This window comes from Syngnathus scovelli, chromosome 3 (genome assembly GCF_024217435.2).
Source record: "Syngnathus scovelli strain Florida chromosome 3, RoL_Ssco_1.2, whole genome shotgun sequence".
Lineage (NCBI taxonomy): Eukaryota > Metazoa > Chordata > Actinopteri > Syngnathiformes > Syngnathidae > Syngnathus > Syngnathus scovelli.
In genome coordinates this window covers 16295436-16313551 of record NC_090849.1, presented here as the reverse complement: position 1 = coordinate 16313551, position 18116 = coordinate 16295436, and the positions used below count along the sequence as shown (strand labels likewise).

General features: G+C 41.0%; 3 protein-coding genes across 12 annotated transcripts in view; 2 read left to right on the top strand and 1 right to left on the bottom strand.

The window, feature by feature from the left end:
* Positions 1–6739, top strand: part of emid1 (EMI domain containing 1) — a 40367-nt gene extending 33628 nt beyond the window's left edge. For 2 of the 6 annotated variants that reach the window (XM_049762648.2, XM_049762646.2), the window contains exons 9-16: positions 393–497; positions 1975–2052; positions 2454–2506; positions 2589–2651; positions 2740–2784; positions 2901–2945; positions 4627–4717; positions 5724–6739. In XM_049762648.2, the coding sequence (XP_049618605.1) occupies positions 393–497; positions 1975–2052; positions 2454–2506; positions 2589–2651; positions 2740–2784; positions 2901–2945; positions 4627–4717; positions 5724–5857 (614 nt within the window). In that variant the 3' untranslated portion in view covers positions 5858–6739. Of the gene's footprint in view, positions 1–392; positions 498–1974; positions 2053–2453; positions 2507–2588; positions 2652–2739; positions 2785–2900; positions 2946–3215 lie in introns of all 6 variants that reach the window. The other 4 variants (XR_007490400.2, XM_049762647.2, XM_049762650.2 and 1 more) reach the window with 4 other exon arrangements.
* On the bottom strand, positions 6538–8915 carry rhbdd3 (rhomboid domain containing 3). Its single transcript, XM_049762651.2, has 5 exons — positions 8459–8915; positions 7988–8371; positions 7586–7712; positions 7260–7496; positions 6538–7160 (listed from the first exon to the last, which is right to left on the bottom strand). The coding sequence occupies exons 1-5, from the start codon at positions 8613–8615 to the stop codon at positions 6983–6985; spliced, it is 1083 nt and encodes a 360-aa protein (XP_049618608.1). The 5' UTR covers positions 8616–8915; the 3' UTR covers positions 6538–6982.
* A 649-nt stretch (positions 8916–9564) lies between these two features.
* On the top strand, positions 9565–17067 carry LOC125965870 (RNA-binding protein EWS). Of its 5 annotated transcripts, none has more exons than XM_049716743.2 (15): positions 9565–9689; positions 10137–10173; positions 10540–10591; positions 10948–11026; positions 11145–11352; positions 11453–11706; positions 11778–11916; positions 14597–14634; positions 15190–15219; positions 15292–15407; positions 15475–15604; positions 15688–15777; positions 15878–16004; positions 16081–16434; positions 16541–17067. In XM_049716743.2, the coding sequence occupies exons 1-15, from the start codon at positions 9578–9580 to the stop codon at positions 16575–16577; spliced, it is 1803 nt and encodes a 600-aa protein (XP_049572700.1). In that variant the 5' UTR covers positions 9565–9577; the 3' UTR covers positions 16578–17067. The 5 variants fall into 5 exon arrangements, with proteins under 5 accessions (XP_049572700.1, XP_049572698.1, XP_049572699.1 ...); XM_049716741.2 differs by having other exon boundaries at positions 10879–11026; XM_049716742.2 differs by having other exon boundaries at positions 10876–11026; positions 11459–11706.
* Positions 17068–18116: the final 1049 nt, after the last annotated feature.

Sequence of the window (18116 nt, the reverse complement as noted above, 5' to 3'; positions counted from 1 at the left end):
TGCCTTTTTCTTTTCAGTACGTCTCTAATTCACTCAGGCTTTATACACTTTCAGAGAAACAATTTTAAACTCTTGGCAACGTGAAGCATAATCACTGAAAGTAAAGCAGCAAAAATTAGTACCTCATTAAATCTGAGTCAATGACAAAAAAATGTGGCCACAGACTCCAATGCATGCAACTAACTATAAAACTTTCCATCTGAAATTTAGTTGACGTTGCAATGTAAACGCATTCATTTTTTTTTCCTCGAGTCTCATATGTACGCCAGTCATGGTCACTGTGATGTTTCCCAGCCAACAAGAATCGTGTTGCCCTCATTAGCAGACAAGGTCAGGACTTTCATTGAGTATGTTCAATGTTATCTCATTTTTTTGATTCTTTGTCTCTTCAGGCCCCCGGGGTCCCCCAGGACTCCCAGGAGAGAGAGGTCTACCAGGTCCACCCGGGCCTCCAGGACCACCTGCTCCCGCCAGTGCCCGCATCCCTGCGCCAGACAGTAAGACCCCATCCTAAACACTCAACATTGTTACAATACATAATACTGTGACCTAATTTCATAAAATGCCCCATTATAAAATCTAACTACTCGATATACAGCAATGTATGAATAAAAAGAGAAGTTAAATCAAATTTAAAAACTTGACATGCTGTGATGAAAACCTGTCCACTTCTGCTGTCACTCAACTGCTACCAGATGTCGGCTCCTCACTTCTTTCAAGGTCGGTGCGTTAGCACCTTTTATTTGTTGATCCACTGCTTTTAAAGGGGGAAAAGTATTTAAAGCATAGATTTGTCAGCGTGAGCTTCCTGTGTAGGTATTAGGATTGGCATAATGAGAGTGGGAGGCATTTCGTTCACATCAAAGTAACAGCAGGGAATGGCGGGAGGACAGGAAGGCGGATGGGCCGATCTGTGCTGACCTTACTTGGGAAAATACTGCTTTATTTGTCTTGTATGTATCCACGAGGGGGTTCAATGTCTCTCCTGCGGACCACCAGTGCTTAAAAAGCTGCACCCAGAATGTTAAGAATGAAAACGAGCTGTGTTCACCTGGAGGTGGCGTCGTTCGAGATCACAGTTAGGGAATACAAAGCAGATGCAAAGACGGACAGACAGAGAGACAACTGGCCTGGATGTCTAACTCAATTGGAGACGCTCAATGATTTTTCAGCTGGATGATGTTTCCTGTCGTCTTGGGCTCCTCCTCCTCATCGTCATCTCTCGCTCTCCCTAAAGTCAAAAACTTGAATTGGATTTATGCTGTTTCATCTGCAAGAACAAACACTTCCTCTCACCGACTTTCTTTGCATTCTATTCTATCTATACTTGTTACACAAATTAGCCTACTTTTTAAATGAGAGAAAATCTGTGATAAACTGCAAACCTTGCTTTTTTTAACATTGTAGGTTGTCATCAACGGTTAACTCACAAATGCAGCCTCAACTATAATAAGCCAAAAGATTCCAAACTACCTATGTGCAACATTTTTTGTTTTTTGCATTTCATGACTATTTAGATAAATAGTCATGAAATGCAATAATAATAATAACAATAATAATAATAATAAAAATAACAATAAAAATAATACCTTCGTGAGGATAAGTAGTTAGGAAGATGAACGAATGGCTGAATAATAATAAAATGTCAAGGTTTTGCTATTTGCCCTGCCTGCATATTTTAGTTCACTGTAGTTATTTGTAACACAGCGCTACCGTGTGGTATCAAGAGGTATAGCATTTTGTGTTGGACAACATTTTTGTACAGAGGTGGAAGGTAGAATTTTTTGCACAATTCAGAGCTGCAATTCATTAAAGCATGAATTGGTCATTAATAAAACAAATAAAACCAATCTGAGCTGCATGGTAAATGAATAGCCACATTAGTTAAACAAAATGTGAATTGCCAGCAAAACCTTTAGCGTAACTGTAGAGTGTGTAGAATGATGATGGTATTTTTTTTAATTTTGGTTCCAGAGCGAGGGAAAGACCCCTTCTTCACCAACACTTTCCATGATTCTACACCAGGACCGCAGGGTCCTCCTGGCCCGATTGGTTGGTGTCTTTTGCTGCATAATAGAAACTGACTTGGACAGGAGATTTTACATTTTAAAATACATGTAGTACCTATGTGCACAGTTTATCCCAAAACTCTGGCCAAATTTGAAATTGAAGTTAATTTTTAATGCATGAATGTACACAGCTGGTATTATCAGTGGTCTAATTTTGACGCCAGACTATTTCTCATCGACAAGCCAATCATTTCACATTTTCCGCTGTACATAATTTTTTGCATTGTTCATATGTAGTATCTCAGAATTGCCAGAGATCAATACAATCAATCACAAACAGTTCAATCAAAGATATTATTTTCGTTCATTTTAATTTTGTTGCTCGCATACTTCATCCTTGAGTCCCAATTTCCTTATCACTAATGTCTTCCAATTTATGTGTAGGTCCCACAGGTCCAAAAGGACCAGCAGGACCACCGGGACCACAGGGACAGAGCGTAAGAGGGCCAACACCAATTTAGAAAAAGAGTGGTCAGTATACTATACGTTTGTTATAATCCAAATTGTTTATGTTGACAGGGTAAACCTGGGTTTCCTGGAGGACAAGGTCCTATGGGACCGAAGGGAGAGCGTGGAGAGCGAGTGAGTGCCACTGATTTTTGTTCACCAGCTTTTCTGTTTCTTCATCCTTCATGCATAAACAAAACGGTGTGATACGCTTTTGGTTCAGGGTCCCTCGGGTTACCCAGGGGACAGGGGCTTCAGGGGCGAGCCGGTAAGCTAATCCAAACCCTAACCTGTGTTTTTAACATTATAAGGATCATGGCAATGATCTTTTTAAAACCATTTCATTGTCTTTAAGTCACACTTAGTTGTACAATTCTTTAACAGGGATTACCGGGTCCCAAAGGAGAGCCTGGAGAAAAGGGCTTACCGGTGAGGAAGTAGCTCATTTGGCGGTAATGTACAAGCACATTTGGTTGAACAAACTCTTGGATTTTTCTTTGAAGAACCCCCTTAATGTGTATTATATTTGCTCTGTCTGTCTAATCCTTCCTTTTCTTTGACCTCTTTTTCATTTTACAAGAGCAATCTAAATGTAAGGTATTTTCTATTCAGGATATGTGTAGTGTACATGTTTTTCTTGTCCTCTCATGTCTTCTCACTCACCATGTGGTTTTTTTTTTTGTGTACATGTGATTTCAGCTGGTGAACCGTATGCATTTGTGTGTGGAAAACTTCAGACTTTGTGTTTTTGTGTTGTTGGTCCTCGGGGTGCGCTCCAGACTGCAGCTCCCCCCCGTCATGACATTGTCCTCTTGACCCTGAAGCTGTTTGACTCCCTCTGCAAGCTATGGCTACCTTTCACAGTCACTTTGGCAGCATCTGACTTTGGCATATATGTCAAAATAGCATCACTACCATCAATCTGGTTAAACCAAGACACTCCAACCAAAGCAGAGAGGAGATGGCTAAATCCTTGAGCACATTTTTCTAAATTTATGGTCTTCTAAATTGAGTCAAATGCAAGTGATGCATATGCCAAATCTTTTCATTACTGTGTCAAGTCGTAGATTCCGTTGGGTTCAGAGGTGTTGTGGAGTGGATACAGCTACCCTCTCTTACCCCGTCTTGCAAAAAAAAAAAAAAAAAAGGACTCATTTTCTGCATGTCCATATTCACAAGTGCATAAGGCTGCTGCATTGAAATATGGCAAAGTTGCATCTTATCATATAACATTTATTCTTGCTTGAAATTAAATAGTCTGTATTAGCTAAACATTTTACTTTGTACTTTGTTTGCCTATTTTCTACAAACAAAATCATTGCCTTTTTTTGTCTTACTAATAATCTTACGACGCAACACCCCTTTTGCATGCCTTATTTTTGTGATGGTGAATTATGGTCCTTTAAGTTTTAACAGAGTTAAAAAAACAAAAAGTCTCCAGTGAGTGCATAGTAGCTTCTCATGACCACAAAAACATTAAAGATGCAGTTGTGGTGACATATTTCCCTCTCTGAGTTGCAGAAACAGAAACTGTACATAGCATGAGCGAATGTAAAAAAAGCCTGGAATAGTTTGGTGTGTCAAACGTGTGTCATACTGTGACATGCATGCTGCTGTTGTCCAGCCCAGCATGGCAGAGACTGATGTCATACTGTATCGCGGCATGGCCAGAGAATGAGGGAGCTAGAGCCACGTAGGAAGCCGACAATGCTGGACAAATGTGTGGACTGTTTAACCTTCTAACAGCTGAAGTGTATTGAGAAGAAAAAGCAAATGACCTGCATCTTGGCGTGCAGTTCCTCAAGCTTGCGCTCCTAACCTTGACGGCTGTATCTATCTTCACAGGGGGACGGAATACATCAGATCAGAGAGGCGCTGAAGATCTTAGCTGAGAGGGTTTTAATCCTCGAGACTATGATCGGTATTCATGGTGAGTAGGAGGCCTGAGGCAGGGTCAGTTTAAGGCGGGGGTCAAGGTAGGGGGCTCCAACTCCCACTGCACCTCACCTACTGGGACAGGGAGTGGCAACAGTCACGAGCAGCCCCCAGGACTCAGGCTGGTGTTTCCACACCCCCTCATACAGCACTCCCTGTTACTGCTCTCTGATAGGACTTTAGCTTGCAGATGTTCCGCGACTTGCAGGCTGATCTCGAGCTTCTGGCTCGTAGGGTGACGCTGCTGGAGGCTATCGTCTGGCCAGGTAACGATGAGACATCCTCACCCACGGCTCTGCTGGCCCTCAAATAGACACACACACTAAAATATCCAATCTAGAGAATTTAGGGAGTGTTGGAAACATGACATTACAAAATCTTACTGCACTGAGGAATGTTGGTGTAGTTGCTTTAAAGTACTAGATGTTTTGTAGACTTGAAATTTATGTACAATTTTTTCTTCTGGGAGTCGTTTACAATCGAGCAAAGAAACTGGTTTTTAAATGATGAAAATCAATGTGCTTTGTTGGTTAATGTGGTTGAATGTATATATATATATATATGTTGTGCGAGTCTGGAGAGTAGTGCTGCAACATTTGGATTTAATTTGAATGTTTTTTTTTTCCTTCAAATTAGATTTTGTTAGTTTTGACATTGTCAATAACTTGAAAGGCTTGGTCACAGACAACCACTATCCCTCTTTGTCATACAGTCCATTATGCATTTGGATGAAAGCACAATTCAAGTGTACTGTAATTGCGTCTCCTAGTGATGAAATTGTGAACTACAGCTTCATCAACCTTTGGCCCTTTGCTGAAACATTAGATAACTTCATCTATTAGCAGTGTTTCTTTCTGAATTAAATCACTGATATGGACAATCTTCAACTCTAATATACATCCATGCTTTTTTTTTCTGTTCAAATTGTTTGCCAAAACTTTTTTTTTCACAACTGGTTAAGAACAACACAAAAACACATTTGTTCATTTTCAAATACACAAACACAAATTATGTTAAGAATAACGGCATTAACCTCTGGTCTGTTGTGTACTGAATGTTGTGTTGTTGCAGCCCACTCACCAGACACACACTTTGTTGCAAGTTGTAGCGCCAAACAGACTGTAAAAATGTGTGACTGATCAAAATGATGGCATGTTTATGATAATTCCAGTTTAAAAAAAAAAATTGCGAGATGAAGACAACAGTGCGCACCTGGTCAAACACAGTGCTGGGCAGGGAGGCCCTGTTCCAACTGCTGTCTCTCTTCAACAGAACCTGATCTAGGCTCTGGGGATGGACCATTTGGCACAGCCTCCCCTAGTTTCTACCGAGATAAGCGGGCAGGTGCGCTTCCGTATCGACCTGCTTCTCCTCTGTCCTTCGACACCAAGGTTCGAGGGAAGTAGCCCCCACCCCCATTCCTTGAGGACCGCAGGCTGGTTTGGCTTCCCTTCCTATAGATCGCATCGGCACTCAACACCTAATTGATAGCCTTCTTGAGAGGGCTTTCCTGTCAAATTTAGGTTGGGGGACACCTCAGGGATATGTTTATGATACTCCACCATGTCCTCCTGCACCCGTGACAACTCGTTTGACAACCCTTAAGTTATCACCATAGCCACTTCCAGCTGCAGGGTCTCACATGTTTGACAAAAGGAAGCTCTGAATTACTTGTGGTGCTCCTCGGGCCACAAATCTTGGCAATAAGGGTCATTTAGCTTCATCCATTTGTGGAGATGTAACATTAAAGACTGGACTTGAGTTTGTAATTCGTTTTCAATTTGAACAGCGATGCCATGAGATTTTATGAGCATGTACGATTTCCTGAACTACACAGACAAACCTCTATTATTCATTTTGTTGTATCTCTTATATTGTTAAACTCAGTTTGATGTCATCACTACTATAACTGAGATGTGTTGCTATATGTGAGCATGATGTGTTTTCCAAGTAAAATACACACTGAAAAAGTGAGAAAATATATCACAACATATTTACATTTGTTGCATATCCTATAATCCAGTGGATTTTATTTCATCATTTAGAAAAAAAATCAACACAGGAAAAAACAAAACTGGAACCACTGTTATGTTGGTGCTGTCCGAAGACTTGTTTTATTTTTCATCGTAAATCAAGCTTATTGTGAACGTATTTAAAATTGTCAATCGTAGTGTTTTGTATGCCGTCGTATAACAACTTCTTCTTTTGAATTTTTATTTCTTGCAAATGTGTTAATATAATCCTGTCTCTTGATGATCGCTGTAATAAAATGATGTTCACTGTTTAAATATTGGACATTTATTTAAATAATAACCCTAGAATTATTTAGGGTATAATTCTAACCCTAACCCTAAACCCATAGTGCACTGCATAAAGGAAATCTTAAATTCCCAGCCCAACTCTGAAATCATGTTCAATACGAATTTATTTCACAAGAAATAAAAATGTAATGTTCAAGCTCTGCAAAAATCTAAGTAACAGTCCAGTTTGGAGTATAAAGGCCTACAGTTTTTCCAGGTTTCATGTCAGCGTTAAGTCATCGAGGGGCCTTTGGGTGGGGTGGTCTTTTTCCCCTTTGCGATGACCACAGTCTGCTCTCCAACGCTGTCATCTACGAGTAAGGAAATAACGTCATCTAGCTGTTTGGAGGCTGCAAGTGCCACTACTGCTTTTTCTGTGGGGAAGCCCATCTTCTCCAGCTGCTGGAGTCTAGGGGGAAACATTGTTGTCAATTGTCATTATCCCGCCAAATTAAAATCCATCATGTACATGAAATATACAATTAGGGAAATTTGTATCGGTACTGACCTAAGTGCAGAAACAGATGATTTTGCCACTTCTACTTTTTGATCCACTTCCTCTGGGGCATCCTGTAAGGAGGCAAGTATTCCGGCCCGCAGCATGTTTTCTTCCAAAACCTCAGCTTCGGACTCTGGGCTCCAGACAGACAGTGGCTCCTCCCACGGATAGTGGTTCAATGTTAAGGGGTCCCTCATTGAAGGGGGTGCATGATTGTCATGCATAAATTGAGCTTGTGACCTGGAACTTTGAGAGGGTATAGTAAAATTATGTTAAATACAGTTAAAGAGAGCGTGATTATTAAATGGAATGGGTAGAAACAAGATAACTCGTACATCTGTGAGGAGTTGTAGGTTGGCAATCTTAGTCTGCACAATGTGGGAATATAAACTGAAGAGGGTATGAAGGTCAGGAAATTGGCTTTCTCCAGCTCCTGTAGCATTTCAATGAAGCTGTGATTATCTGAAAGGTTCATTAAGTATCACAAGAAGAATCTGAAATTTCCAAAGTACCTTCAAAGTTTCATTGTAACTAGTTTTCCTCACTCACAGTGTGATCAAGCAATAGTTTTCTACTAAGACTGTACATCAGTGGCAAAGAACAGAAAAAGTATTTAAAACAATCGGAAGGCCCATTGACATTTGACACAATCACACATTGATAATGCTAACCATTACTGCCACCACACTGAAATATTTACAAATTACATCACTTGGTGATATTTTTAAAAAGGATACAATTATGACCGATGCATATGGCACAGAAATTAAGCAGGGCAGGTGAGCCAGGTAGCATGATCAGAAAAAGCAGCAGCAGCAACCAGGGCAGAATCCAAACTGGCAAACAGCCTTGTATTCGCCTATTTGATACGTGTCGGCACTGGGCTGTTAACAATGCCAGATGAATGGCAGCATAGCCACAGAATCGGCTGGCCTCGAGACTGAAGACAAAGATGACCAACGTGTAAATAAGAGGTAATACAGTCATTGTCAGAACGGAAAGGGCTAGGTAGGCGACTGTGCCCCAGTGACGCTCCTGACGTGGCCCCAACAGCAGCAGCAGCACAACGCTGACAAGCAAGGCGGGCGAATCATCATGATTGAGGGCGTACAGGAACACGTCTATGAGGCAGAATAATTGGGAAAAATAAAAGTAATTCAAGTGTTGTTTACAGTCAAACCGTAACTATTCCCTTTATTAATTGATACCTCTGAAACGTGGAAATTCTCCACCTGGACCTAAACTGAGACTGGCTTGGGGACCTGCAGCGTACACCATCAAGATGAGCGCTATCAGCAGGGTTGTCCCCAGAAAGAATCCTGGACGATCTGATCCGAGCCATACTGAAAATACACGAAATCGCATGACTAAAATGGCTTGAGCTTTCTTCGTCTTCTTCTTATTCTTGTGCTACGTTGGTATATTAGTCTGGAGTGAAGTGGCCATAGATTACATCTATTTTGATCGCAGAAAATCTGCACTCTATGTAATAATTAGCTATTAATGCCAGGAATATTGTCGTTTGTTCTTGTACAGTCTCCATACGTTGATGAAATGTCAAAAAATATATAGTTCAAAACATCCACGATTTAGTAAGAACACTGCGATTTGAAAGCTTCGTGTATTGTTTACTTCCGTGTGACGTCATATACGCTTTTCTTCGCTACCAGTTCAGAGAGCGTGACACTGCCACCTGTTGGACATACTGAGACTTTCAGGTTCACTAATACAATTCGATATCATTTGACATCATTCAATATTATTTCAAAGCAATCCACATATTTTGTCAGCCTGTAAGCCTTCACAAACAATTTCCTCCAGAATTGGAATTCTCTAGTAACCAGAGTTTAGTATTTGCTTGTATTTATTTGTTTGTTTACTTATTGCCTTATCTTATTATTATAACCTGAATGTGCCAGAGAAAACACGGTCATATTTGAAATCAGTCCCAAAAAATGTCAAAATATCCAGAAATATTTTAAAATTGTTTTAAAAACTGTAAACATTTGTTGACCTGTGTAGTGATTCTTCTGCTGTACTTTTGTTTATGTCCTACGTCTGCTCGATATAACTGAAAATGAAGAAATTAATGTAAAGTTCATTAATGCGTTGCAGAACTGTGTTGTTGTTGTTGTGTCTTAACTGCTTGGTAACAAGGAGCGGGGGGAACTGAACGCTGTTACGAATTGTGATTTCATATTTTCGTACAAATATATAAAATAAAGCTCACGAGCACTGTTATCGTCATACACGAAAAATACTTTCGAAAGACATTGTTGAAGTAGTTGTGTTAGTAGGTCAAACCAAGTATCGCGTTATTTGAAAAGATGAGCCTGTTATCTCGCGATATTTCCTGGTTGTTGCGCACTCAAAGGCGTCTCTCCAACAATCAACTTTGTCCAGTCGTCTCTTACAAGATTCACAAAATGTCGGCTCCTGGTAAGTGTAAATTTTGGAAGATTTTCGTTATATAGAGTCCGTAATATTGAATCATATATCAATGCGTGAGTGTTTTACTTAATTATTGCCAGGCGTCTGAGAATTGTATTGTTTTAGCTCTACTGAAGCAAATATCCATTGTCGCGAATTGGCGCCTGGCACAAGGCCTAATGTGATTCGACGTACTTCGCCATTTGTCCCCATCCCGCTGCACGGTTCCTCTTCATTTTGACGAGCTTTTCTCGCTTTCCATCTCCTTTTTGATATTAGGAATCATAATTTGCAGTTAGCTGTATGAGCGTTGAAGCCTCGCCATTCATGGTCGCGGTTGAATGGCGCTTAAACCGCGGGCCGGTTGAACGTGGTGTTAGCACTAACATTAGCATCGGGCGAGTAAAAGGATTCAAATCTTAACAATTGTATTTTTTTTCATGCTCCGTACAACAGATTACAGCTCATACAGCCAGTCCAGTTCTCAGCCGGGGTAAGTATTCAACGAACTGCATATAATGAATATTCTGTGTATTTTCATTGTTTAGCGATCACATATCCTTCACGAGTATTTGATTTGATTCTGTTTATTTCGGCAAGTACAACACACTTATTACAATTTCATCTCACGTTTTCTTTTACGTGATTTGTCAAAAAGGGACTCGGGTTGAATCAGTTCTGTTTATCTAATCCCGTCCCGATTACAACTAAGGTTTCACACAATCGACATTACAACAATACTAATTATAATACTACCATAATCATGTAAAGAGAGAAACAAAAGAAAACAGAAATTTGACCTGGCTAACATGATTTGGACACAGCAATAACAAATAACTTGAACTTGCTTTCTTTGCAGGTATGCTTCCTATGCTGCTCCGGCTTCGCAAGGTTATGCACAATCTGCCCAGGTAAATGATGACTATTTATTGATCGGTTGATCGGAATTTAACGCAATATTCACACGCATAAACTAAAACAACCAAGTTAAAATATGCCTTATGATACACAACATTGAGGGGAAATTAGACGAAACCAATCTCAAATTAAAGTAATGTAGCAAGTGATAATCTAGTCACGTAACAGGATTTATTGGCAATGGTGTATAATTATGATACACCAATATTGTCATTTAAGTGGTTCAAATGTCTGTCTACGATACCACAGTAATTTAATTTAGCTTTTAATTTGACAGCAGAGTTATGGCCAGCAAAGTTATGGATCATATGCCCAGCCTGCTGCTGCAGTTGACAATTCGTACATCCAGGCAACCCCCGCTGCTGGGAGTTATGCTCAACAGCAGCCGCCGCAACAGTACAGCTCCTCCTATGGCCAGGCAGCTCAAGGTATGTGAAGTTTTTGATTGGATTCTAGATGGAATCAGTGGATTACCAAATGTCAAGATCTTTAACGTGATTTGCTCATGGGCTAATTGAGGGGAGAAATGTCTTATTTGCTTCTCAGCTGGCTATCCCGCTGCCCAGTCGACAGCTCACAGTTACACTCAAGCCTCCCAGGCTTATGGCGCTCAGGCTTATGATGGCGCTCCTGCTGCTGCTGCAGCCGCTGCTGCTCCAGCCGCATCCCAGTCTTATGGGTCTCAGCCCGGTTATACTGCTCAGCCTGCATATCCTGCTTATGGTCAGCAGACAGCTCCTGCTGCACCGCAGAGGTGTGTGTCCATTTACATGAAATCTTGATGACACAAATTTAGTAAAGCTTTTTTGTTTGTTTGTTTTTTGTTTGTAATGCATTTTCCGCCCTCTCCTTAGTTACAGTGCGAACAGCCAGCCTACTGGTTACAGCCAAAGTAGCTACTCCCAACAGACAGGATATGGCCAGCAGCAGTCTGGTTACCAAGCCCAGCAGACCAGCTACAGCCAACCTCAGGGTGGGTACCAGCAGCAGAGCCAACAGCAGCCTCCCCCTTCCTATCCACCCCAGTCTGCTGGTTCCTATGGGCAGCCCCCAGCCGGCCAGTATGGCCAACAAGGTGGACCGCCCAGCTATCAGTCCAACCATTACAGTAAGCTCACTTCCTGTTTTACTCCTGCGCTATTTACATTCATATTTTGATGGAGTTGTCATTGTTTCCAGATAGTTACAGACAGGATGGCCAGGGAGGAGGCTCTGGCTACTCAGAGTCTTCAAGGTACTCAGAGGGCAGGAGCCGTGACGGTTTTGACAGAGGAGGAATGATGCATCGTGGCCGTGGCGGCATGGGTCGTGGCATGGGGTAAGTTTCTTTCTTGAGCATGTGGCTGACTCTGTATTTTGACTCTGCAAGTGCTATGGCTACTTAGGGCAGGGCTGAGGAAAATAAGGCAAAATTCTGAAGCTGATGATGACCAGAGGGATTTTTCAATTGCCACTATGAGTTTAAGACATTTGCACCGTTGTTTTTCTCAGCTCTGTCACTAAATTGCCTTTGGTAAGTGAACATTTTATATTCATTCAATCGATTTATTGGGGCCTGTGCATAATATAGGAAGGGAACATCTCTAAAGGTTTCAGCTGAATAATTTAAATAGCAAAGGTTTATCACAAATCAGACTTCAATTATAATTGCTAGACATAAAAGGATTAAAGCGTCTTGTCTACAGTTAATTCAACTAGCGCTCAATTCATTGGATTTCAATGCACCTCAAACGTTCACTATTTCACTGGTATACTCTATAGATAGCGGCGTGAGGGACCTTCATGTTGTACTGTTTTTAGATAAGTTTGTCGTTTACGGCACATCAGGTTGGAGTGAATGGGTCTTGCAAATGGTTACTTGACTTCAGTAAATTCGGACTGATGTTCATCAAGGTTGTCACTAAACAATATTCCCAACTAAATTGTTTGCCTTTTGCTTAAACCAGCTTGCTTGGGTGTTTTTTTTTTTTGTTTTTTGGGAGTACATCAAGGTTGTCCCTAAACAATATTCCCAACTAAATTGTTTGCCCTTCGCATAAACCAGCATGGGTTTTTTTAAAAGTATTTTTCAACAGCATCCAGTGTTTATTCCTGCACTAAGTGGCTAATTATCACCAACAACGGTTAGGCAATTGAACAAGGGTAAAGGTGTTGCTCTAGGTTCCGAAAAACATGTATGTGTACCTAAAGGCAGGTCAAATGAGTGGGGAAACATTCTTGGTTTTCTCCGTAAATTTTGTTTCAAGTTATATCTGTGGCTAACAGTTTTTATTTGGTGGGTTTACCTGTAAATTTATCCCAAACCAGTACTGTATTTAAGTGATGGTGTGGACACAAAAACAAACGTAATGCACATTTTACTGAACTGAAAAGGTCAGTTTTGTCCTTTTTTTTTTTTGTTTTTTTTTTAAAGCACTCAATTTACCGGAAATCAATATGTTTGAATACATCCTACAAATGCACTCTCTTTATGAGTGATGGTATTATCAACAAGAAAATATACTTGTGTGGTCATGAGTGAGTTGATATTGGAGAGAAAGAAGTCTCCAAAAAGTAGGGAGGCGGGGTCACATGCTACTTGTGTGGTCATGAGTGATTTGATATTGGAGAGAAAGAAGTCTCCAAAAATTAGGGAGGTGGGTCACACGCTACTTTGTTTTAGCCCTCTGCACACATTGGCCCATTTCATATTTGGTGCCTTTTGATATGCATCACGTGTGCGTGTTAGCTGGTTTCCCCCAAGTCATATAACACAAAACTAACCACAGTGGGATATTTCTGACTTAAGTTTCTTTAATGTGTGTCTGCAATGAGTAGGTTCTTAATGTTTGAAAGCAGGCGCTTTTTTTTTTTTTAAGTGCAGGTAAAGCGGTCACTGAGGTACAATGCCAAGTTTTGTTTTTGTGACGGGATTTTGGGGATGGGCTGAACAGAAAGGAACTTTGTCAGATGTGTGTAATTATTCGTAGGGCAAACATGAATGCGCTTTAATGTTTAAGGGTTCCCATATCCTAAATAATCATCAAAATGCCGCCGTTCATGAAATGGTGTTCAAATATGACATAATGCAGCATACACTACTGCTTATTTCTTGGTAAAGGCAGATTTGAGTGAATTTGGCATGTGATAAGTTGGCAATTCTGCAGAAATGATATAAACAGGGTGTAGATGTAAATATTTCAGTTAAGAATTTTAGAATTGCACAGGGGTATGAGGGGGGCGGGTGGTCACAATGTCATTTTTGAAATGTTTAAAACTGTGTTTTGTGTTTTTGGAATTCAACTGTTTTGATCAAATTGAGAACTTTTTAACATGCTTTGTCACGTTTATACCGTACAGGTAACAGAGCCATTTAAAAGCATCTTTTCTCTAGAAAGTATCTGTACTCAGTGCAGAGGCGCCAACTTAAGCCCCACAGGAGGGATCTTAAACAGATTGGGGGTCTGCCTTATTTTCCAACAACAGAGGATGGTGGTGTTTCTGAGCATGATGGGTGTTTTTTATTTTGTCTTGTTTTTAAGTACATGAACAAGTGTTAAAAATCACTGGTTATTCGTGTAAAATGTGTACTGTTTACATTTTTTGCTATGTAACATTATTTAATTTACTTTAAATGTATGCAGTGGTTAATGTAAACTTCCAGATGCATTTTAATGTTTTTTTTTTTTAATATATATATATCTGGATCATCTGTAACATAATCTAGACCATAATGTTAAAAGCAATTGTATATTTGTCAATGCATCTGAAATCATTTTACAAATGTTTAACTTCTGTCACATTCTTTTCAAGATTCTATACACGACTGTTATCACTAAGTTACTAGTAATAAGTTAACACATGATCCCACATTGTGTATAACAACAGTAGGGGCTTTTACTTGCTGTTAGCCACACTAGAATGTTTTTTGACTCCCTCAATCAAGCCACTTTGCTCGAGCCATGGGATGTGGCTGTAAAAGGGAAATGGCCTTCATATCTTCATTTATTCCCCCATAGCAGCGCTGGAGACAGAGGTGGCTTCAGTAAGCCTGGTGGTAAGTTAACGAGAATTACACTGGTTAGTCCTTTACAAGCCTTAATAACTTCCAACTATGTTTTGAGTATTCATTTTGCTATTGTGGTATGCAATGTCAATTTTATGAACACGTCCTAATTGGGGGGAATTTTTCCAGTGCCTGAGACCAATTTCAGAGGGTTTTTTTGGTGAAATTCAACCATTGCTTATTGCGTGACCAAATTTCCAAAGGGTAATGGAAAAAAAATGCCGCTCATGACTGGGTTGACTTTAAAAAAATACAATCTATCTCAAATGTTACTTTTGGTCTTTTGGGGAGCGTTTACTTACTGGTCTAAGAGGCTTTTCACAGAACACAAAATTATTGTTCATTGCGGTCTGAGGTATTTTACGTTTTCAATCGTGTGTACGCTATGATGGTTTAACATGGCCCCACAGTGTGTAATGAAGTCTAAACTCTGGTTTTGTAGCACTCCTCAAGTGTTGTATGCCTGATTTGAGAAGGATGCACTGACTATTTCCCCCCCTCCCTCACTCTCTTATTTCTTTTGCCCCCCCACTCACTGGACCATAGGACACATGGGCGGCGAAGAGCGTGAGATGGGTGAGTTCAGTTTGAGCACAATGATCATTTATTTGCTGTTACGTTTTTATAAAATGAAACTGTTCTCTTTAGGACGACCTGAGGAGCAAGATGAATCAGAGAACTGTGCCATCTACATCACTGGCTTGACTGAGAAGGCCAACATTGACGAGATGGCTGAATTCTTTAAGCACGTCGGACCAATCAGAGTATGAATAGCGCTGGAAGATCGTGGGAACCAAATGGTTGGAAGCTAACTACTCATTTTTCCTCCAGTTCAATCGCAGGCTCGGTCAACTTGCCATTAACATCTACACTGACAAGGACTCGGGAAAGCCCAAAGGGGATGCCACCCTCTCGTACGAGGAGCCTGTCTGCGCCAAAGCCGCTGTGGAGCACTTTGATGGTAGAAGAGTCGGTTTAGTTTTCAACATGTCGTCGTGTGTGTGTGTGAAATGGAGATGCTTATTTTTGTTGTCAAACTTACAGGTAAGGAGTTTCAGGGCCGCAAACTCAAGGTATCGATGGCACGCCGTAAAACCCAGATCCCCATGCGCGATGGCATGATGGGCCGTGGAGGTAAGTGTAGAATGCTTCTCTTCTGGAGGGCTTTTTTATTTTATTTACACATATTCAGCTTGATGGGGGGCTTTTCTAATTGTGGCACATAACCCGTTAGGTATGATGGGCCGTGGTGGAGATCGCGGTGGATTCATGCCTCGAGGTGGCCCACGCGGCATGGGCCGTGGCGGACCTACAGGAGGCAACATGCAACAGAGGGCTGGGGACTGGGAGTGCCCTAATCCGTATGTACTTGTCTATCTTTTAGCTCACTAGTGCAGTGTGAACGCTTCTTGCTTCAATATGTGCTTTGTATTTCAGGGGTTGTGGTAACCAAAACTTTGCCTGGAGGATGGAGTGCAACCAGTGCAAAGCTCCTAAGCCTGAGGGCATGGGCGGTGGGCCTCCATTTCCTTCTGGAGGTGAACGAGGCAGAGGTGGAATGGGAATGCGAGGAGGCAGGGGCATGGACCGCGGCGGCCCCTCAGGTGGCCCCGGAGGTTTCCGAGGAGGCTGGGGAGGCGATCGCGGTGGCTTCAGGGGAGGAGATCGCGGCGGCTTCAGGGGCCGCGGCGGCATGGACAGAGGCGGTTTCCGTGGTTCCGGCCGAGGAGGCCCACCCATGGGTGGCAGAGGAAGGGGAATGGGCCCACCTGGTGGCAAGATGGATATGAGGTACAGCACCAGCCAAAATACTCTCATTTACCATGTGATTGGGCAGGAGCTGGAAAGCTGTTGAGACGCCAGCTAATGAGCGTTGCTTTTTGTTGCTCTCTTTCAGGGACCATCGCCAGGAGCGCAGAGACAGACCATATTGAAATTCTTCTTTAACCTTTCTTGTATGGGATTAGTTTTTTAAGATGAGCATTTTTAATTTATGATTCCATATTGTCACATTCTTAAAAAAATGGCATAGGTCAGATTTGGCAACTTATTTTTTTGGCCTCTTACGTTGGCCACCTGCGACATTATACATACAGATCATTCAGGTCAACCTCTCAAATGAAGTTAAATACGATTTAAACTGTATTTGGTTCATTTTTGTTATGGGGCACTTCGGCCATTTTACGAAGGTGACGATATGTTGATAGATTATCTAACTGCTCCCAAACATCCTGTGCAGTTTCCGTTTTTACTTTATTCTAGTTTGTTTATATGCCTCCTTGTTATGTGCATGTCTTTTTTTTCTTTTTTTTTTTTTAAATGCAGAATAGTTTTGTCAGTAATCAACACAGTATTTGTTGTAAAATTGCCTGCCCCTTTTTCCTACAGAAATTGTTGTGGGCAATAAACCTTTTATGGATAATATGCAGTCTGTTTTGCGTTATTTGAATGAAAGTTTCTGGGGATGCAGACAACCCCTTGACTCAAGTGCGTTATCCCAATCTGCAAAACAAACTGTAAATTTCCTCTTTATTACATAAAGTGTATTCTAGTCAAGAATACATGTGAATTTGTTTTTGCGTGTTCTAATTAAATATACATAGCTTAATTGCCTTGTAACATTCATAATTTGGCAGTTGTCCAAATCCTTGGATTCAGTGTTTGTTCATACCAGAAGGTGGCGCATTTTGTAATGAGACGTGACTTGTAAACCTTCAAAGATTATCTCTGTTGACAAACTTTAGTCTATGTATGTAAACGCCATTGAATCCGTCATGGTCAGTAGTGGGGCACATGGTGTGTTATTTTATTTGCAAACAAATTAATTACAATTTCAAATATTTGTTTCCAACGACACAGGAAATAGTTCTCAGTGACTGATTAATGAACTTCGACACACGTACAAACACTTTACTGACAGTGAAACTGATTCACCCAGGACCAGAAAATGATCTCATCACAACGGCTACCCCCATTCCCTCGTTCACTCTCTCTTCCGCCCCCTCCCTTCCCTTCTTTCTCTTCACTCGTTCCAGAACAGACACATCCCTCTTGTTTTAAATCAAAACAAGCCCTCCTCCTTGGCAGTCGAGGCTGCTTGAAACTGTCACAAACCATGAGAACTCACAAGATGCTCCAATGGAAATACATTCATGTTATTTTCAAAAACAAATTACTATTGCGTAAAAACGCTGCTACAATTTTGTTCGTGTCGTTTTGATAGTAGTGTAAACCAACCACTCTTTGTTTACAGACTCCTCAAGGCCCCAAGCAGGCGAAGTTTTTGATTATTGTCATTACACCCCAAAAGATCTTGATAATCAGGTTTGTTGGCCCAACTGTTGATCACCTTTGAGAAAATGTATGTATTGTAAGTATATAACAGTGGATCATGCGGACGAAAATTAACTTCTCTGCAATTTGACATCTGTTGTTTTAAAATGCTCTGTTCATAAGTTGGTGTATTAACAGAG

Coding starts and splice junctions, on each gene's coding strand:
- rhbdd3 (XM_049762651.2), bottom strand. CDS start 8,615: ATGCGATTTCGTGTATTTTCAGTATGGCTCGGATCAGATCGTCCAGGA. Junction 8,372..8,458: donor AGAATTTCCACGTTTCAGAG/GTATCAATTAAT, acceptor TCTGCCTCATAG/ACGTGTTCCTGTACGCCCTC. Junction 7,497..7,585: donor ACCTACAACTCCTCACAGAT/GTACGAGTTATC, acceptor ACCCTCTCAAAG/TTCCAGGTCACAAGCTCAAT.
- LOC125965870 (XM_049716739.1), top strand. CDS start 9,578: ATGAGCCTGTTATCTCGCGATATTTCCTGGTTGTTGCGCACTCAAAGG. Junction 10,592..10,875: donor GTTATGCACAATCTGCCCAG/GTAAATGATGAC, acceptor TTAATTTGACAG/CAGAGTTATGGCCAGCAAAG. Junction 15,408..15,474: donor AGCACGTCGGACCAATCAGA/GTATGAATAGCG, acceptor TTTTTCCTCCAG/TTCAATCGCAGGCTCGGTCA.